Raw genomic sequence first — 22,501 nt, 5'->3', positions numbered from 1 at the left:
AGATCACTGTCAGTGGAGTGGTCTTGAGGAGCCTGAGGAAGAGAAACAAGGTCTGTTTGGCAACACTCATGGGTCCTTTATTTGGAAAGCACATTTCACTACTATTCTTACATCGATCTTGGACGTCTTGCAGAAAGCTCCCACAGGGTGGACATGGTCATAGAGGATGATGACTCCCACCATCACCCTCATGCAGAACATCAGGGTCTCTTCACTCGTAAACCTACTTCTGTACTCCCTGCAAGAGAAGAAACAGCAGCGGCATCACTTCCTTGTCAGAACATGTGCGTTCTTTGGCCCCACAACTGGATACTTTAGATGCCTCCAATCTTCTCTTGGGAACAATCCCAGACCTGCAACAACCAGTTAATATGTTCCTGAGTAAATCCATGATGATAATTATCTTTGAATCTATTCAACCAGCAATTCAGTGTGAAAATAAGGTAAATTAAAGGGCAGTAAATTCCCTTCTCATCTGCCCTTCAGCAAGGTAGCTCATCATGTACATCACTCCTCCACCCATCAATCTTGAATATTTTATAGCAGGTCCCTCTGGCTGTCCAAGATTATAGAGAGTAATGGCTTCATTACAGAGAAAAAGAATCAGGCTCATTTCTACGGAGCAGCTATCATGTCTCCAGTCGGAGTAACTTCCTTTGTTAAAACACAGGCTGCAGATTGTATTGGATTGGCAAAAATACCTAAAAAAATTATGTACCATTCATTGAGCATCCGAGAGTATTTGTAGAGTTTGAATTTTGTTCACTTACCTTGACAGGGTCACTGATGATTCAGATAATTCAGGCCAATTCTAGAGGCTTTTTTTCTAGAGGCTTTCTTACATCTATTTCATTATGAATTGGCTCTGCAATGAAGATGATTACTATTTCTGCCTTGGAATAAATCTTAACTTTGGTACAAGTGAAATATTTGAAATTAGTGTCATCTTACATTTGAACAGGCTATCAGATTTTATAAGGTACTTTTGATGCCTTGGTCTTCCTAAAGACTCTGCAAAGTAGACGGTCTTATGGAAACTTCATTAGATGAGGAAACCAACGCTCAGAGAGTCAGGCCAGTTATTTACAGGCATAGTAGGGGCTACAGACATAAGTGGCATTCAGAATTTCGAGCACAGATTACCATGCTGCTTCATCCCCAATAGTCTCAATAATTTTTAAATCTAACTAGTAGTAACTAGCTTAGGTACAAAAAAAACTTGGAGAGAGAGAGAGAGACCTCCATTCTCACTCTTGAAACAGTCTTATCATGTCAACTCTTGGTTTTACATCTTCTCTACAATATATTTATCATGATGCCCCATCATTTAACACACCCTCCATTTGGTTCTTACACATCTTCTACAGCATCTTTGATCTGAGCCTTGGTTCTGCCACCTAACAAGCTATGCAGTCATTGGGATGTCAGTCAACCACTTTGTGCCTCAGCTTCTTCAGCTATGCAATAGTGATAGTGACACCTAACACCCAGAGTTCTTAATGAAATTAAAGCAGATAATATACATGAAAACTTTAAGGTGTTGACCCAAATGGTACATGTCATTAACATCATCATCTTAACAGACACTGGCTGGGTGAAGTCTCAACCACAAATACACCTCTGATTTAACTTACGGAGTTTCCAGCATGACTTTACAGACACTTGTCATTGTGCTGAGACAGTCTGTGGTGTTCTCTATTGGCAGGGTTTTGTTCTAAACAGGAGACACAAATGTACATTAGCTCTGCTTGCAGCTCTTGAATTAAGAAAAAAAGCACCTCGTTGCTCAACTTCACTTACTTCCGAGACAAAGTGCATTGTGGCATTGCTAAGGGTTTTCAGCATTGGTGTGGCTTCTGCATAGAAGAGGGACATTCTATTGGCCATTTCATTATTGACTTCATTCTCAATGTCTAGCTGATGAAAATAAGAAGAGAAGACGGATTTATAAACAGAAAGTTAAACGCTCCAAATACTCTTCTCTGGAACTGAATTACAGACAAGGACATTGTCTTCTCTCTGTGCTCTGCCTGATGCAGAAATCAAAAGAGCCATGGAGAACGGTGCCAAGTTCAAGGCGACCCAGGGACTCACGTGCATGTTGTTGATGCGGTTGCGACTGATGGTTCTTCTGTAGTAGCTGAAGTCATTCTGAATAGCCGGGTTCCTCATCTGAAATTCAGAAGACAAGAGTGAAAGTCATCTCTCAGTATCAGATGGGGGATATGCATTAGGAGCCCAGACACTGGATTTTATAAATACTCCAGGACTTCTCTTTGTTACATAAGAGCCAAAGCAACTTTTGGTTAAAAATAAGGACCCACAACTTCATTATTTTAAAATATGCCCTGTGGGCTAGATTTCAGGGAAAGTGTATTTGGTCTCAATGCGGAACAGATACTTGAAAAGGTTTTCTCTGATTTCATTTGGCAGATTTAAAATTTCCATATACAAATCATCATCTTAAATTACTTTCACCACATGGAATGCAAATTCTCACCACATTATATGTCTCTCTAGGGAAGGAATTACATCTTACTCATTTCTCTACCCACCCACCCCACAGCACTAACAGAGCAGCTGTAAACAGTAGGTACTCAGTACAAGTTCCTTAAATTTTCACAGCACATGTGGCCTAACCTTCAGCTCATCGAATCGAAGGGTAAAATGTAAAATTTCCGCAAACTCCTTTGCCAGGGCCTGCTCCCTTTCCAGGTGTTGGGTTGGTGTGTAGGGTGGACAAGTCAGAGATTCCAATAAACTCTGAAGAGCTTTTTCTGAAAATCAAAGGGATAAATAGATATATTGGAGGTGGCCCAACGAAGTCCAAATAACACAATTCCCAGACTCAGTTGACAACCTCAGAGATCACCTGCTTGGGTCTTTCCCGATAACTATGTGAGGTGTGCTGCATGTGGACCAGGAAGAGAAGGAATCCCACATGACCAGGCAGGGGGTCTCCCCTGCGGAAACCCCCCATGGCCACAGTGTTTTGTAAATTTCTCTCTACGCTCAGCTGGACCTGGACATATTTAGTAATCTCAATTTCTGACTCTGTTAGAAAACCACAAATATGTGTTTTTGGGTCATGTGCATGAGACAGCCATTCATGATTCAGGATGAGGTGAGACAGTGCTCTAAACACATGGGTTAGATGACTGGTTTTACAAAGAAAGACCTCTGCCCCTATTGAACTTTTCTCTGCATCTACACTAACTCAATCCCAGGAATAATTTTCTATGTACCCATTGCCCTATCTACCTCCATTATAGTTCTTGCAACAGTTTCACCACTCCCACTTGTCTGTTTCTAAACATTCCCTTATAGCTTGTTCTCCAATATATTTCTAATAGCACAGAGTCATTTAACCAATCCTCTAAAGCAGGGATTGGCAAGGTATAGCCCATCGGCCAAATCTGGTCCATTACTTGCGTTTTGTAAATAAACACAAGTTTTATTAAAACACAGACTTGCTCATTCTGTTATGGAATGACTAGGGCTGCCTTTACGTGAGAGTGGCAGAGGCAAGTAGTTGCAAAAAAGACAGGACGGCCCACAACTCTAAAATATTTATGATTTGGCCCTTTACAGAAAAGTTTGCAGACATCTGGTCTATATAGTTCTTACATAACTTTTACAGCATTTCTACAGGGATGTCTCTGGCCTTTTTGAGATATTTCCATCTATAAGAATACACTCTGTTCTGAGGCAGCCAGTCTTACCTTGGCCTGCTCTCATAAGGAATTGTTTTCCTTCTGTAGAGCAAAAGTTTGGTTCCTCAGAATTTCCATTCACTGGGTCTACCATTTAAGGAAACGCAGAAAGAAGTCTATGTTCTCTTCTACTCTCTTCTATCTGAGAGTCATCAGAAACCCTCTCTTCTTGGAAAAGCAGTTTGGTTCATTCAAGTACCTCCCTTGATCTTAGCTGCTAGTCCTCTCAATATCATGGTCATTACTCCCCCAGTGTATTTCAAGTTCTCTGTTTTCCTCTTAATCTGTGGCACTCATTTAATGGCAAAAGTAGAGTAGAACATGCCTTCCTCATTCAAGATATACTGTATTAACCAATGAAGCCTCCTCCCTGGGGAGTGATTCTGTCCTATTGCTGGTCATATCGATCTTATTTCCAATCAGATTTGGCATTGCTCAACATCTACAAAGCCATCCTGTACTTCCTGTGCTTGCACAGTTTTTTAAAGCTTAAGGAAATAGTGTTATATTTGTTTTTCTTATATTTTACTCTATTACTTTTATCATATGACTCCAGACAAGCAAGTTCTTTGTTGGATGCACAGGTAAACTGTTATCTTTCAACTTCTCTGTTATTCAGAAATGTGATCAGCCTGCAGTAAAACTATTAAGAGTTGGACACAGATGAGAACAGGACCAAGAAGAAAAATCACTAGTAGAGACACACTAAATGTGCCAATAACTTCAGGGGAAGAAACTTTGTGGTGGACTGAAAGAAATGAACATGACAAGAGTTGTTGTTCATACATGGCCTCTCATTTGACACAGTGGATGGATGTGGGGCATTTTCCAATATGCCAACCTGTTCCCACTACCTACTCAAACACCAAAACAGAACTCCATATGTGGGCCATGAAAACTACAAACACATACTCACCTAGTCTAATGGAAAACTCGTAAAATCTCTTTAGCCTCACAACGAGAGGGCACACTGCATTCCAAGCTTTTTCTTGAAGCTGAATGTCATTGGGATTTTGAATTGCCTACAAAAACACAGTAGCGCTGACTGTTTAAAAAGAAGCAGTAAGCTCCACATCAAAATGCCCTAAGATTTAGTTTAAAATACAATCCCTGCTATACTTTGCTGATGTATACTACTTAAATCAACACCGCTTCGTTGGACTGTCTTTTAACATGCTCATTCTGAATGGAAATTTTAACACTGTATACTACTTAAATCAACACTGCTTTAGTGGACAGTCCCCCAAGATGCTCATTCTGAATGGAAATTTTAACACTTGAACATACAGCAAGTGGTTCTACAATTACATCCTGTGTCATCTTACTTGTTTCTGTTATTTTGAATACAAAAAATTCACATCTAAGTGGGAAGAAACTCAGCCCTCTCCATCACCATTTGACTCCTCTAAAGTGGAATTAGTGCTCATTATAAAGTGCAAATTCTGTAGACATTTCCTTTCTCTTTAATAGGTATTGCATTCCTGCCAGTTTGTAATGTTACCTAAATTACCTAAATTAAATGGTGACCCCTAAGTAGAAAAATCACCTCTTACTAGACTGTTACTTTCTTAGAAACTCCGCCGTGTCTGAGTTTCAGCAACTTGAGGATTATAATGGTGGTGGTGGTGTGCTTTTCAGAAGCATGGGGGCAGTGGCAGTACTGTGTGCATGTGTGCATGTGTACGTGTGTGTGTGTATGTGTGTATTTGCATGCATATATGTATGTGTTGGTATTGCCACAAAACTAATGCTTTCAAATAAAAAGAGTGTGAAGTTTCTTGCTTTTAAGGTATTGGGAAGTTGCAAAAATCAAAGTGGTGATTTTCTTTTTTGCTTTTGTTGTTGTTTTGTTTTCTGTTAATTTTAGAAAATCTCACAAGACATTTGAGATGACAAACTGAAAGCAAGGTGATTTTGGCTCTTGTGTATCACACTGGTGGAACCTGCCTGAGTAATTACCAAATGCCGGAAAGTACATGTCCACCCAGACTTCACGGTCCATATTTCAACTGTTGTTCACAGACTTTACATTGTTTCCCTTAAATGAAATAATATATTGACACGTTATTGTTTAAATGTGAGTCCTGCAATATCACTTGTGTGTTTAGGAAGAGAATGGGTAATGTTAATCTATAGCACTGTGTGTGCAGATTAATGCATTAGAATAAAAGGGGCCATTCATGCTTTTTTTAAACTTTTTTTTTTTTTTTTGAGATAGAGTTTCACTCTTGTTGCCCAGGCTAGAGTACAATGGTGCGACATGCAACCTCAGCTCACTGCCTCCCGGGTTCAAGTGATTCTCCTGCCTCAGCCTCCCGAAGTAGCTGGGATTACAGGCACCTGCCACCATGCCCAGCTAATTTTTTTTTTGTAGTTTTAATTGAGATGGAGTTTCAACATATTGGCCAGCCTGGTCTTGAACTCCTGACCTGAGGTGATCCACCCACCTCGGCCTCCCAAGGTACTGGGATTACAGGTGTGAGCCACTGCGCCTGGCCCATGCATTTTGTTTTTAAGGACACATTACCCTCCTTGTTCTTCCTGGTACTCTAGGAAATACTATAACTATTACTTAATCTTGCTGTGTATGTCTGTGTGCATGTGTGGTTTTCCCTTCGCTCCTCTGGTGTTGTCAGTTCAGTATGATCATTAACATACGTCTCGGATCTCTGGGCCTGCGCCTTTGTAAGCCTGCAGGTCTGCAAGGATGCTCTCAGAATCCTGAAGGACGGCGCTGATCTGGTTCCAGATTTCTCTCTCTCCTTCTGTAGGCTGAGCATCTAAGAAACAGGGAAACCGAGAGACACAGAATGCTGGTGTTTACAAATAGCTTGGGAGGAGGATGGATATTCAGTTTTACCTGCTTGACAATCCTATCGTATTCCTGCTGCTCTGGTATTTACCCTTTAACCTAATAAGCTGCTAGGAAGGGAAAACTGACACAACTTTTCCCATTACTCAGTTCAAAATAGTCAATGATATTTTTATAGTCATAAAACAAGCATACAGGAATCATTATAGTCACTTATTTATGTGGAACAATTTTTTTGCACACCTCCTATGTAAAACAGTATACTGGGTGATAGAAAGAATAAACATTGTGTTTTTGAGACCACATTTTTTGGTCTTTTTATTATTTTATTATTTTTTCAATTACCATTTTTATTGTGGTTAAATACACAAAACATAAAATTTACCATCTTAGCCACTTTTAAGTGTACTGTTCATCGATATTAAATACATTCATAATGCTGTACAACCATCGCCACACTCCATCTCCGTGACTCTTTTCATCTTGTAAAACGGAAACTCTGTATTGGTCTTCTTTTTAAAGGAGAAACAACTGAATATTTCTGCTTTGATTGAAAATATGTGAATCTGAGTGTAGATGGGAAAAACAGTCTGCCTTATATTTCCATATTTAAAAATATGCTTGAAAACTGGATAACTAAAATCCTTCAAATCACGACATATCATTCCTGAACACATGGGTGTGTAGAAAGCACTTCTCATTGAACCTGATCTCACGTTCAGGAGGTTTGGCAAAGACATGCAGGGAGTTCATTTTAAAGACAAATGTTCTGTTTATCTTTGGTCTTGACCATGACTGTTACGCACAAAAATAAGTGATACACTGAAGCTTCCATAATGAAAACAATATTCTAACAGTCACAGAAGCACCCACTTGATTACCTTCCTGGAGCCAGTATGTATTGTTCCAGCGATCATTTCATGGGAGCTGGTAGGTGCTGGTGGAGAGGTAGTAAAGATTGGGTTTTATTTATCTTGCAGTTCCTATGCAATAGGTTATCTCCCCGGCCTAGTAGGGAAGCTCATCTCTCCATCTAAAACAAAGGCACTGCTCACGGAGAGGCGACAGATGTTATCTTGTAAAACTCTGTTTTCAAATCTCCAGATCCTGAGGCACTGCATGCTTGCAGCAGACCTCACTAACAGAGGGTGAAGGCTGAGTTTACACCTGGTCTAACCCTCCCCAGATCAAATCTCAGTTTTAACTAATCCTTGTGGAAGTACAAAGGGCTGGTCCTGCAAGACGGTTTTTCACCAGTGTTTCTCCGGGGGTAAAAAAAAGACATGGCCGGGCGCGGTGGCTCCCAGCACTTTCGGAGGCCGAGGTAGGCAGATCATGAGGTCAGGAGATTGAAGCCATCCTGGCCAAAATGGTGAAACCCCATCTCTACTAAAAATATAAAAATTAGCTGGGCATGGTGGTGCATGCCTGTAGTCCCAGCTACTTGGGAGGCTGAGGCAGGAGAACTGCTTGAATCCTGGAGGCAGAGGTTTCAGTGAACTGAGATCACATCACTGCACTCCAGCCTGGCAACAGAGCGAGACTCCATCTCAAAAAAAAAAAAAAAAAAAAGACAGAATCCACAAGGTAAGTGACGGCGAAGTGGGGCACTGGCTATGCTGACTTGGTGTTCGGAAATGCCGAGGTAAGAGGAGGAACTGAGGCAAGGTGGCTGCTCCTGTTTCAGTTACCTAAACTCTCCATGACTGGAGCCCATGGAGATTTTTAGACTAGTTGACTCACTGGGTCCTGCCTAAGACCTAAGAAACTGGTAGAGTTTCCTCAGAAATGAAGAGTGAAAATCATCAGTGCCATGGCAATTCTCTTTGAAGAAAAGATCATAGGTCCTCATAGGTTATTCAAAAACCTTGCAAACTATACATTCAAAGGATAAGACCATTTCAACTGGGAAGTAAGGAGGTACTAGAATGCATGTGCATCAGGACTTAGAGAAAGAGAAGATGAATGTGGTCTGGGAAGAGTGGAAACAGTTACACGTAAGGGATAGGACTTGAGCTGGGGCAATGGAAAGTGAAACGGAGTATATTCATGAAGAGAGCACGGCTTGGAAAAAGGCAGGGCAGCTGGAGAAAGTGAGGCTGAGAAACAAACAACAAACAAGCAAATCTGCTAGGTTAGGAAACAGAATCTACTGGAGACAGTGAGGGAAAAAGACATTTATTACAGGTTGAGCTTCCTATATCCAAAAATCTGAACTGCTCCACCATCTGAAATGTTTTTAAATGCCCACGTGGTACACAAAGAAAAGTCTCACTGGAGCATTTTGCATTTTGGCTTTCTGGATTTGGGATGCTCAACTGGTAAGTATAATGCAGTTTCGTTTCAAAATCAGAAACAAAAATCCCACGTCTGAAACACTTCTGGTCCTAAGCATTTTTGGATAAGGGGTATTCAATCTGAACTTTTTTAGGTTATTATGGCCTATCAGTGTTTCCCAAAAATATCTGGTAAGTTTTCTCAGATACGATGTTACTCACAATTTTAATCACTTTGTATTTTACCGTTTTCTGCTTTCTCAAACTTTTCTCAAAGTGAAGCAAGTGTTTTAAACAGAAACCAAAAACTCTGTAAGCTAGGAAGCCCATAACGGGAGAAAGCGTTTTTGTAGAATAGAATTCTGGGGTAAGGCTGGCAGTTTCTGATAAGAAAAGTGTCAGGGAAGAAAACATAAGGAAAAATGCAAAGCAACGATCCTAGAAAACAAATAAAAATAAAACACTGACTATTCAAATCCTTTCTCCTTTTGAAAAATCAAAAGCTAAACAAAGACAGTTTCCTAGAGATGGATTTATTTGGAGAAGAAGAAAAGCAAGATAGTCTGTGACCAAGATTCTCAGGGCTAAGACTATTTGAATGTAATTATAGAATGGTATGGGAAAGAAGAAGGCACTTTGAGGCCAGAACAGAAAGCCTTCTAATCTCAACTGTCACCTGGCTCCACCCTAGCAAGTCACCACTTGATAAGTTTTAGACAAAACAGAATTAAAACTAAGTGAGCCAGAGAGGAGAGCTGGAAATTTTTTTAAAAAAATCCTGTTGATGATTACTTAAACAGAAAAAAAAGAAAGATTTCAAGTCAGTCTTTAAAAATAGAGGCCTTTCTTAACTGGTTCAAAAATAAGACTGTTTCTGATAGGGTGGCCTGAAAAAGGTACTGGCACTAGAGACAAACAAACTGCGCTCTCCATCCCGGGTGAAGGGGTCCTTTCAACAAATCAACATTGACATTTATATGACCACAGAGTTGCATGAGTAACCAGGGGGCTGGTACCACTTCTCTCCCAGAGGAGGCGGACTTCGGGGGCTGTGGTAAACAAATACCTTCCATCCTACAGTAATTCTCTCCTGGCAGCTGGGGTGATCTATACGACAGGAACCTCAGTCCTCAGCCTCCCTCTCTAAGAAACTGTTTCTTTTGGCAGATTTCCTGGTCCCTATTAGAAATATTTCTCATGCGGTTTAGCAGTGGTGGGATGCGGTAGGAGAAAGCCACTCCATGATTTCCGTCTTTCATCCAGGCTTAGAAATATGTTGCCTCATTTTCATCCAAAATTTGTTGGTTTTATTGGATGCCCAATTTCTTCCTTCTTTCCTGTCATGAAACTGAAGTCACCTCTTCCAGCTATAGACGGGCAGCACAGTTCCTGCCTGACGGGCCAGAGTGCTGTAAGATTCTCAGGGCATTCAAATCACAAGTGGTGTCAGCTTCCAAGGAAAAGAGTGACAACTGGGAGAAGCTCTAGTCTGTCTGTCTGTCTTTCTATCTGTCTGTCTCTCTTTTCAAATGGGAAAAGAACTGTGTGGTCCACAGTGACATGTGACATTGGTCTAAATCCCTATGGAAGTCCATGATTCATTCTATTTTCATCCCCCAGCTAAATGATCATGCAGTCAGAACTAATTAATGAAAATCTTATCCATTAGACTGTAGGACTCCGGTCATATTTGTTTCACTTGACATTATATTTCTAGGGTCTGGCACAGGGCCTAGCACATAGTAGATGCTCAAGAAAAATTTGCTGAACAGTTGAACAAATAATTTAAATATACTACTCACATTGTTTTGTGATATTTTTTTCTGCTTGTCTTTGAATTCTGAGATCTTTTGAGAAGGCCATTGGAGACAGGCAATAAACGTGTGATGAATCAATGAATACATGAAGAAATTGGTAAGGTGGGATAGAATGCCAGGTACTTGAAAGCAGTGTAGTAGGTAAAGGTCCTATTACGTTTAGATCCTGTCCTCTGTCTCTACTATCAAAATGACTTTATTTTATTTTTTTAATGACAGGGTCTGGCTCTTTCACCCAGGCTGGAATGCAGTGGTATCATCATAGCTCACTGCAGTCAAATGGCTCTTGTACGGTTATATCTCTCCTGGTTACCATTAAGATATAGGTATTTACCTACAGTCAAATTGGCCATCCACTCTTTCATTAACATCTATGTTCTCAAGTCATCCATTATTGATCTATGGCCTGAATGTCTCATCAGTGTGGTTAACACACTAATAGGGTATTTGTTGAGTCTGCCACAGTGAAAAACTGCACTTATGTTTACTTTTTAAATCCGAAAACTGTTATCATTTTGCCATCTGGAGAATCCCTTTGAGAGGCTTTGGAGTCTGCACTTGGCCTTCTCCATATTCAGATTCAAGTGGTGAACATGTTTTTAAAATTTATTGTGTTTTCAGATGTCATGGGAAGACATCTTGAAAGGAACCCTGAAGAATTAGTGATTGAAAAGGTTACTAAATTTAAGCTATCAGCAACCCCTTAAAGCATCTGCTGAGTGAACAGGAACTCTGAACTGTGAGCTTGGCTTTTCTATTTTTAATACAAAGACTGACCTTTAGTCAAAGAAAGGTACAAACACTCCTCACCACACACACACCAACAATGTTATTGGTGAAAAGGGGTCCTTATTTCTAGTTGCAGCCAGTGTTTTCTTTGGTAATGTTCCTTCTAAGAACCATATTCTAAACTCCTAACCATTGCCAATTATTTCACTGAAATTGAGGAGAATGGTTATATAAACCTGGGGTTACTCCTGTCTAACAATAAAGCTGTTAAAAATCTGTGATTTACACAGGCAATTTCAGAAACCAATGCTTCTAGGAGCCCTGGAACAAGTGTATCCAGGACATTATCTGGGTGGGGGGGATGATTTAAAGTCCTGTTCTGGACTCGCTACTGTGGAGAGTATGAAAATGTATCATGTACCCTGCGACCTTACACACATACACATTTGACGTGAAGAACTCACTAAATTCCAAGTGTCTAGAATTTGCAATAGCGTAAGTACCTTCTACATTAAGATAAACAGGATTTGTCTTTTTGCAGGGGCTCAATTTGTTAATGATGGTGAATATTAGCTGTCAATACTTTGCTGTCGCCTGAGGCAGGGTGGAAGATTTCATTGTGGAGAGCAGTGATATTTATTTAAACCAATGCATGGCACTCCTTGATGCTAAGGGAGAAGAAGGTGGCTAGGTGCTTTGTTTGTTGGGAAGGTCTTTGTTGAACCTGCCACAGGGCACAACAGCAGGGCTTGCACTGGAGAAGCGCTATTAAATCCATGTGTTCTAATTTTTATAAATCGGCCAAGGACTTACACTGTCTCCAAATGCACCAGGAACATATACACATTTGCCTAACAACCTATTTAGGACTGTATGGACAATTTGACAGAGAATCAAATAAACCTAAGATAATGTGAGTAGAAAACACCATTTATATAGAGATGTCTTTGGTTTAGAAAGATGCCCTGGCATTTCATCAATAGGATATACAGCTATCTTTGTGTCCCATGACTGTTGCGTAAACACTAAAAAAGTACAGCAAAATGGATTCGCCAAAGCAGTAAATTAAATTCTGCCCTTCTTTCCCACCCACTTTCTCTCTCCTCCAATCTCTCTCCCCTTCAGGAGAAACTAAGAAGCATACATAATTATGTTATTAATATTTCAGGATGTAAAATGAAGTGATTTATAGCAGAATACTAACTGCTTATGAAAACAGCATAAAATTGCAAAGGTCTGCCGGAAAATATAAGTGTGACAGGGATGACATATTTATTCTTAGAGGACATTAGTCATCTTACACCAGGGCCCGAAGCCCTTTCCTATGGAACAACCACAGTAGGACTGAAAAGAGTACGAGGGTCAAAGTTCCTGCAGGCTGCCTCTTTCCTTCACATGCAGTGGGACACTGTGGTGGCAACAGTCCAAGGATGGCGTTTTTGAGACCAGGTTTCACTGCTACTCAATATTAGACCTCAGGGTAAGCCAAGTAATCTCTCTGGGACTATATTCATTCTTGCTAAAAGAGAGGGAAGCTAAGAATAGCCTGTTTCCTCCCTACCTGCAGGGTCATAATGAAGATGATGGAATAGATTTAAAGTACTTAAAAAGCAAAAGTGCCAGCCAGGCACGATGGCTCACGCCTGTAATCCCAGCACTTTGGGAGGCCGAGATGGGCGGATCACGAGGTCAGGAGATGGAAACCATCTTGGCTAACATGGTGAAATCCCATCTCTACTAAAAATACAAAAAATTAGCCAGGCGTGGTGGCAGGCGCCTGTAGTCCCAGCTACTCGGGAGGCTGAGGCAGGAGAATGGTGTGAACCTGGGAGGCAGAGCTTGCAGTGAGCCCAGATCACGCCACTGCACTCCAGCCTGGGCAACAGAGCGAGACTCCATCAAAAAAAAAAAAGAAGCAAAAGTGCCAAAAATTGAAGATTTTTTTTTTGGTCACAGAATCTTTGTGTTGCCATCAATAAACTGCTTCTCAGGTATGTTCTGTTTTTGTTTGTTTCCTTTTGTAAAGTGAGGATACTAGACAAAACACATCTGATATTTTCTGATATTTCCCCAATTCTAAGATTATCAAGCCTCCTCTGAACAGCTTAGCAGATGGGAGGGTAGCAGAGAAGAACTGATGAAAGAAGAAATCAATAGTGGCAGGGAGTGGTCTGAGTTAGCAACAACAGCAACAATCCCAGATAATAGGTTGATTTGACTCAACAGCCTTATTTTAAAGAGTAGGAGTCTATATTCCGAATAGGTCAACATAGTCAGGGCATTTTTAAGAGTACAATGATTTGAAGACTTCAGAATTTCTTTCTTTACACCCCAGCCCCCACCACATCCATTACTGATCTTGGCATTCCTATTATGTTAATTAATGTGAGTTTGTCTTGCAAGAAAACCATTTTTTTCAGCCACTATCTTCTAAGAAACATTTATTTAGTCCAATCTAGAACCTGTACTTCTGGCTAGCATATCCCTTGCTCTCTGCTCTGTTACAGACTTCTTCCCTACTACCTGTACTACTGTCTCTTCCATATGCTTACATCTTATCGCTTTAACAAAATTATGTGCTTCTTGAACAAGAGAGCATGCTCTTCTAATGTCCCTATATTTATGTGCTATATCTCATCCCTCCAGGCCCCCTGCCACACTAAGAATCCACACCCCACTGCTGCTGTTTTTGTCTGAGGAATGCAAGAGATGTTCTGCATAGAGTTTCTTCATTGGTAACTATCAATCAAAGTCAGTGTTCCTCAGCTTACATTTCATGCTCAGCCCTAGGCTGGACACTGAATAAGACACAGAATAATATAAACATAAAATGCCATCTAAATTCTCCCCTCAGGGATGTGTACACCAGTAAGGAGACAAACATACATTTGCAGAAGAAAACTACCCAGGCTTGATCACTGACGGTGTCTCAGACAGTTGGTGATTAACCACCAGATGACTGATTCTTGGCACTAACAGATGACTTCTCCCTGCAATTAATTCTAACACATTGATCAAATATTCTATATTTCCAAAGTAGTACCCAGCCAAGGTATGAGAGAAAGATAAAATCCAGAATTGAAAACAGAGAGTAGAATATTATGAGATAATAGGAAAATCAATGAAGCATATTTATCGAGCACCTATGATATGGTTTGGCTGTGTCCCCACCCAAATCTCATCTTGATTTCCCACCTGTTGTGGGAGGGACCCAGTGGGAGGTAATTGAATCATGAGAGCAAGTCTTTCCCATGCTGTTCTTGTGATAATGAAGAAGTCTCATGAGATCTGATGGTTTTATAAAGAGGAGTTCCCCTGCACAAGCTCCCTCTTTTTGTCTGCTGCCATCCACGTAAGAAGTGACTAGCTCCTCTTTGCCTTCTGCCGTAATTGTGAGGCCTCTCTAGCCATGTGGAACTGTAAGTCCATTAAACCTCTTTCTTTTGTAAATTGTCCAACCTCAGGTATGTCTTTATCAGTAGCTCGTGAAAACGGACTAATATGGTAAATTGGTACCAATACAGTGGAGCACGGCTGAAAAGATACCTGAAAATGTGGAAGCAACTTTGGAACTGGATAACAGACAGAGGTTGGAACAGTTTGGAGGACTCAGAAGACAGGAAAATGTGGAAAAGTTTAGAACTCCCTAGAGACTTGTTGAATATCTTTGACCAAAATGCTGATAATGATATGGACAATGAAATCCAGGCTGAGGTGGTCTCAGGTGGAGATGAAAAACTTGGGAACTGGAGCAAAGGTGACTCTTGTTATGTTTTAGCAAAAAGGCTGGCAGCATTTTGCCCCTACCCCAGAGATTTGTGGAACTTTGAACTTGAGAGAGATGATTTAGGGTACCTGGTGGAAGAAATTTCTAAGCAGCAAAGCATTCAAGATGCAACTTGGGAGCTGGTTAAAGACATTCAGTTTAAAATGGAAAACAGAGCATAAAAGTTTGGAAAATGTGCACCCTGACAATGTGATAGAAAAGAAAATCCCATTGTCTGAGGAGAAATTCAAGTGGGCTGCAGAAATATGTGTAAGTAACTAAGAGCCAAATGTTAATCGCCAAGACAACAATGGGGGAAAAGTCTCCAGGGCATGTCAGAGAACTTCCCCATCACAGGCCTGGAAGCCTAGGAGGAAAAAATGGTTTTGTGGGCCAGGTCCATGGTCCCTCTGCTGTGTGCAGTCTAGGGACTTGGTTTCTTGCATCCCAGCTGCTCTAGCTGTGACTAAAAGGGACCAAGGTACAGCTCAGACTGTGGCTTCAGAGGGTGCAAGTCCCAAGCCATGGTGGCTCACATGTGGTGCTGAGTCTGCAGGTACACAGAAATCAAAAACTGAGGTTTGGGAATCTCCACTTAGATTTCAGAGGATGTACGAAAATGCCTGGATGTCCAGGCAGAAACTTGCTGCAGGGGTGGGGCACTCATGGAGAGCCTCTGCCAGGGCAGTGCAGAAGGGAAATGTGGGATGGGCACCCCCACACAGAGTCCCTACTGGGGTGCTGCCTAGTGAAGCTGTGAGAAGACGGCCACCATCCTCCAGACCCCAGAATGACAGATCCACCAAGAGCTTACACTGTGTGCCTGGAAAAGCCACAGACACTCAACAGCAGCCTGCGAAAGTAGCCAGGAAGGGTGCTATACCCTGCAAAGCCAAAGGCAGGCCATGGAAGCCCACCTCTTGCATCAGTGTGACCTGTATGTGAGACATGGAGCCAAAACAGATCATGTTGTAGCCCCTCTGTTTTGGCCAATTTCTCCCATTTGGAATGGCTGTATTTACCCATTGCCTGTACCCCCATTGTGTTTATGAAGTAACTAACTTGCTTTTAATTTTACAGGTTCATAGGTGGAAGGGACTTGCCTTGTCCAAGATGAGACTTTGGTCTTTGGACTTCTGAGTTAATGCTGAAATGAGTTAAGACTTTGGGGGACTGTTGGGAAGGCATGATTGGTTTTGAAATGTGAGGACATGAGATTTGGGAAGGACCAGAGGTAGAATGATATGATTTGGCTGTACCTCCACCCAAATCTCATCTTGAATTCCCACATGTTGTGGGAGGGACCTAGTGGGAGGTAATTAAATCATGGGGGTAAGTCTTTCCTAGGCTGTTCTTGTGATAGTGAATAAGTCTCACACGATCTGATGGTTTTATAAAGAGCAGTTCCCCTGCACAAGCTCTCTCTCTTTGCCTGCTGCCATCCATGTAAGAGACATGACTTGCTCCCCCTTGCCGTCTGTCATAATTGTGAGGCCTCCCTAGCCAAATGGAACTGTAAGTCCATTAAACATTTCTCTTTTGTAAATTGCCCAGTCTCAGGTATGACTTTATCAGCAGTGTGAAAATGGACTAATACAACCATTAGGTGCCAATGATGCCAGACACTTTTGGGAGATATGGATCCAACAATAAAGTTCCTGTCCTCAAGGACCTTAGGAGGTTGAGGACAGGATCATGAGATTCAGAAAGCATTTATTGGGTACTTGTTATATGCCTGCCACAGTGACAGGTGATGAGGGGGATGAAGTAATTGATAAAATAAGACTGACATCCTAAAGTGAAAGTACAAACTATCAGTAATAATTTAGTAAAACAGTATAATAAAAGTCATCATGCAGTGAGAGCTAAAGGGCATTGAATGTAGAGACTTTTTTCAGGAAAAACCTAAGTGGAAGTTAAAAAAGTCTCCCAGAAAGGAAGATGTAAAATATGGCATCACTGAAGCTATTATTTCACCCTTTCTTGGAAATCTTCCCAGACTTGTCGTTCTGCAACTGTCTCTTCTGTCTTATCTCAGATCAAATTAGTTATTCTCTCCTGTGAATCCTGGGACACAGGTCGTGTCCCTGCTACAGCATCTACCAATATTGCATTATTGATGTTGGTCATCATGTCTGCCTCCTCCAATAGAGTGTAAACTTGCAGCTGTTCACACCACAACTAGCAGAAGCTTAGCACATAGAATACCCCTTTTATGATAATGTGAAAAATTGAACCAAAAGTATTGAGTTGTTTCCATTTAAAATAAACAGATAAAGGAAATGTAGACTATACATACAATGGAATATTATTCTGTCTTAAAAAAAGAAGGAAATCTTGCCATATGCAACAACATGAATAAACCTTGAGGATATTATGCTAAGCAAAATAAGTTAACAGCAGAACACAAACTGCATGATTCCACTTACATGAGGTATTTCAAGGAGTCAAATTCATAGAAACAGAGAGTGGAATGGTAGTTTCCTGGGCATGGGGAAGGGAAAATGAGAGTTGCTAATCAACGGGTATAAAGTTTCCATTATGCAAGATAAATAAGTTGTAGAGATCTATGCTACAACAACTAGCCTATAGTTAAAAATACTGTATTATACACTTAAAATCTGATCAGAGGGTAGATCTCATGGTAGGTCTTCTTACCATAATAAAAAAGAAAAGGAACATAATCCAATATATTGTGTGAATTCAATTCTGATTACAGTAAAAAAACCTATTAAATGCCATTTGAGAAAATCAGAGAAATATCTACACATACTATATATTAGATGATACAAAATAATGTTAATTTAGATATGTATCTGTAACACATTTAGATATAAATATGTAACACATTTTCACATTTTTTTAAAAAAATGTAAAATTCACAAAGAATATTGCTCTCGCCCTAACAAGAGAACAAGTTAGATTCTCTACAAATCCTTGTTATTTTCAACTATAAGAAAGTTGAGGTTGCAAAGCCCTTAATGAATTATAATCCATAAGGTGACAAGACTTTCCTGGGAGATATGAGACCACAGGTGATTTCAAGTTTTACAGAGAAATGGTAAGAGGAGAAAGCTGCCATAAATGCAGGTAACAAGAAAATAGCTGACATTTTCACACACTGTAAAAGGAAGAGTGTGAAGTGTCATGAAAGCTGAGAGTCCCTGGGAGCTCCAGGCAGAAGGACAGTCTATGTCAACCTCCAGAGTCTCTTCCATGAACCTTCACCAAGTGCTAACAAAAGAAGTTGAGAACAAGAAAGGAAAAAAGATTTTAAAAAAGAAACCCTCTGGGTTAGGGGAAGATACACAAGAGAAATGCTCCTGCCCTCTCAGTCTTACCTAAGGGTGAAGCGTGACCACGGGAGGGGAGGAGCATTGGGAAGGTGCCCTCTAGGGCCCAGCATGCCAGGCCTGCTGTGGCAGACAGAGCAGAAAAATGAAGAGAAAGCCACCAGGCAGTCCCCAGTAAGTAAAGAACAACTGTCTGCCTGGTGAGGCTGAGGAGGTTGAGAAAAGCCATCCTGAGAAGCAGGTGCACTAGAGGGCCTTCTGAAGCCTGAAGATGTGACAGGAAAACTGAGACAAACTCTTCAGATCCCCAGCTCTGGTAAAGGGCTTGCTTTGATCCTTCCCTCCAATATCTGAAATTTACAGTGAACCAGGTATAACAAGCAATAGTGTAGCCCAGATCCAGATTGGATGGACTCAGCCATACTAGTGGACTGACAGAAGAAAAGGCATGTGATTTTCTGAGTGCACATATTATTCACATCAGTCATCACTGTTCTGCTGCTTGACATTTGTTAAAAAAAAGCAAAGGGAAAAATTACCAAACACAAAGCAAGAAAATACCACCAAAAAAGTAACGATTCAATAATACAGTCTAGAGATAGCCCAGAGGTTGAAATGTATAGATTAGGATCCTAAAATAACTATAAAAATATGTTAAAGAATCTATAAAGTTGAATAATGTATGTGTAAAAATGGAAAATTTCAGAAAATCCATTGAAAGTATTTATTAGGTGGTGCAAAAGTAATTGCTGTTTTTGCCATTGAAAACAGAAATGCTAAAAATGAAAAATTCCACATTAGATGGTTTCTACTAATGATAAGCTCCTTGATAAGTTTATCATTAGTAGAAAGTATCAGTAAACTTGAAGACAGACCAATAAAAATTATATAAACTGTATACAAAGAAAAAAAGAATTTAAAAAATAGAACAGAGTATCTGCGATTTGTGAAGCAATGTCAAATCACCTTACTCATATAATTGGTATCCCAGAAGAAAAAGAAAACAACAGAAAAAGACATTTGAAAAGATAATAAGCAAGAATGTTCAAAATTAATGACAGGTATTAATTCATAGATCCAGGAAACTAGAGAACCATAAACAGGATAATGACAAAGAAAACATATACAGGCACATCAAAGTCAAACTACTACAAAACAAAAATAAAGATAAATGATTAATAGCAGCCAGAGAAAAGTGTATTACATTTAGGGGAGCAATGATAAAAATGGCTTCTCATCAGAAACAATGAAAGTCAGAAGACAATGGAATCATTTCTTTCAAGTGTTTTAAGAAAAACAAAGCAAACAATAACTGCAACTCCAAAATCCCCCAAACCTGTGGATCTAGAACTCTACGTAAGTATCATTTAAAAATGAAAATTAAATGGCAATATATTTAGACAGATAAAAACTCAAAGAATTTGTTTCCAATAGACTTGAACTAAAAGAAACATTAAATTAAGTTTTTTAGACTTGGGAAAATGACACCAGAGAGACCTTGTTATGTGAGAAGGAATGAAGAACACCAGAACAAGTAAATAAATATGCAAGTAAATATGAAGGCCTTATTAAAATGACATGCATGCACGTGCACACACGCACACATACACTCTTAAATGATAATTGACAGTTTAAAATAAAAAAAAACCACATTGCAATGAGAAGTTTATGGCATATATAGAAGCAACACATATAACAAAAGCACAAAGTGAAAAGGTATTAATTTGCAATCTGCCAGCCTCAGCCTCCCAAAGGTATGGTGGTATGAGCCACTGTGCTCAGCCTAAAGGCAGATATTATCAGCCTGGATGAAAAAGCTAGGACCAGCTATATGTTGTTTACAAGAAACACACTCTAATGATAAAGACATAAACAGGATGAAAGCAAAAGAATGGGAAAATATATGCCATGTTAAACACTAACCATAAAAAGGCTGGTATAGTCAAAATATAAAATGCTTAGGGGTGTATTTGACAAAAGATGTGCAGCACTTCTATATTAAAAACTTTAAAATATTAGTGAGTAAAATTAAATGATATATAAATAAAAGGAAAGATGTGCTATATTCATAGATAGGAAAAATCAATATTATGCAGATGGCAATTCTCCCCTAATCATTCCATAGATTTGATGCAATTATAATCAATATCCCAGTAGAATTTTTTATTGTAGAAACTGATGACTAATTAGAAAATTTATTTAGAAAAGTAAAGGAGTTAGAATAGCCAAAACAATCTTGCAAAAGAGTTAAAAGACTTACTCTTTATTGACTCTAAGACCTATTACTTGTTATATTTGGTATTAATTGGTGAGAAGGTAGATCAATCAGAGAAAACAGAGAGTCCTGAAGTAGCCTGTATCACACATATTACAATTAGCACATTTATGAAATGGACATTAAAGCAATCCACCTGTGCTACTACAATATTATAGACTATGAAAAAATAATAAACCTAATACCTTTTTCACAATATATACAAAAATTAGTTCAAGATCAGTCACTGATCTAAATGTAAAGCTTAAAACAATACAGCTTTCAGAAGAAGACAAAGCAAAATATCTTTGTGACCTTGGTATACGTCATAATTTCTTAGAATACAGAAAATGCTTAGCATAAAATTTAAAAATTATAAACTGTACTTCATCAAAACTTGAAACTTCCATTCATGAAAAGATATCATTAAGAAAATAAGTAGGTAAGCCTACTAGGTAAAAATATTTGCAAGATATATCTCACAAAACACACGTATCCAAACTACAATAAAGAACTCCTACAATTTACCAATATGAAGACAAACAACCTAACTAAAACTAGGCAAAAGACATGACAAGATATTTTCTTAAACAGATAAGCAACTATACAATAAGCACATGAAAAAGAGCTCAACACTGTCAGTAATTATGGAAATGCAAATTAAAAACACCATGAGATACTACCCCACCACTGCTAGAACAGCTAACAGGAAAAAGACTGACAATACCAAATGTCGGAGAAGATGTGGAACACTTGGAGTTGCTTGGTTGTTAGTAGGAATGTAAAATAGCACATCTCATTTGAAAAGCTGTTTCACAGTTTTTTTTTTTGTATGTATAAGCATGTTTATTATTATTTTAATTTTTATGTTTATTTTAGATCCAGTGCATCTTAGTGTATGCAAATTATATCCTAATGAAAATAAAATTTAAAAAGTGGAGTTGTCAGGAAAAGAAGAAATAATATATTCTGTGAAGATGAAATAATGTCAGCATTAACCAGAAGAAAAGAATTGGATCTTCCAAAGGAATCCTTTTTTAAAAACAATTTTACAACTTTGTTGAGATTTAATTCATGTGCCATATGATTCACCCATTTAAAGTGCATAAACGGTTTAAAATATATTCTTAGTGTTGTTCAACCATCATTACAATCAGTTTTAGAACATTTTCATTAACACCCCAAAAAGATGTTGTGCCCATTAGCAGCCACTCCTCATTTCTCTCCAATCCTCTCCCCACCTCCAGGCCTAGACAACTAACCTTTCTGTCTTGACAAATTCGCCTATTCTAGACATTTCATACAGACGAAATCAACAGTGTGTGGTCTTTGTAACTAGCATCTTTCACTTAGCACAATGATTTCAAGGTTCATCCATGTCATATCACCTATCAGTACTTCATTTTTTAAATTGATCAACAATATTACAGTGAATTGACACAACATTTTATTTGCCCATTCATCAGCTGATGGGCATTTGGGCTGTTCTCACTTTTCAGCTATTATAAATAATCCTGCTATGAACATTAATGTGCGATTTCTTGTGTGGACATATATTTTCATTTTTCTTGCACATATATCTAGGAGTGGAATAGCTGGGTCATATGGTAGCTTTATGTTTGACCTTTTGAAGAATTTTCAGACTGTTTTCCAAAGCAGATGTACAATTTTACATTCCTACCAGTGGTGTATGATAATCCTGTTTTTTTTTTTTTTTTCATATCCCTACTAACACTTATTATCTCTCTTTTTGATTAGAACAATCCTAGTGGGTGTGAAACTCTATCTCATTGTCATTTTGATTTGCATTTCCTTCATGACTAATGACAGTGAACATCTTT

The 22,501-nt window shown here is 39.3% G+C and overlaps 1 protein-coding gene across 8 annotated transcripts in view; it reads right to left on the bottom strand.

Moving 5' to 3' along the window:
• The window catches only part of CYRIA (CYFIP related Rac1 interactor A), a 109,516-nt gene that overhangs the window by 10,145 nt on the left and 76,870 nt on the right, over positions 1 to 22,501 (bottom strand). For all 8 annotated transcript variants that reach the window (XM_077958322.1, XM_077958318.1, XM_077958321.1 and 5 more), the window contains 7 exon segments: positions 6,372 to 6,493; positions 4,630 to 4,735; positions 2,641 to 2,777; positions 2,095 to 2,172; positions 1,801 to 1,917; positions 1,635 to 1,714; positions 112 to 238 (listed from right to left, as the gene is read on the bottom strand). In XM_077958322.1, coding sequence (XP_077814448.1) covers positions 112 to 238; positions 1,635 to 1,714; positions 1,801 to 1,917; positions 2,095 to 2,172; positions 2,641 to 2,777; positions 4,630 to 4,735; positions 6,372 to 6,493 — 767 coding nt within the window.

Source organism: Macaca mulatta, chromosome 13 (genome assembly GCF_049350105.2).
Source record: "Macaca mulatta isolate MMU2019108-1 chromosome 13, T2T-MMU8v2.0, whole genome shotgun sequence".
Lineage (NCBI taxonomy): Eukaryota > Metazoa > Chordata > Mammalia > Primates > Cercopithecidae > Macaca > Macaca mulatta.
This window is presented reverse-complemented; position numbering and strand designations above follow the sequence as displayed.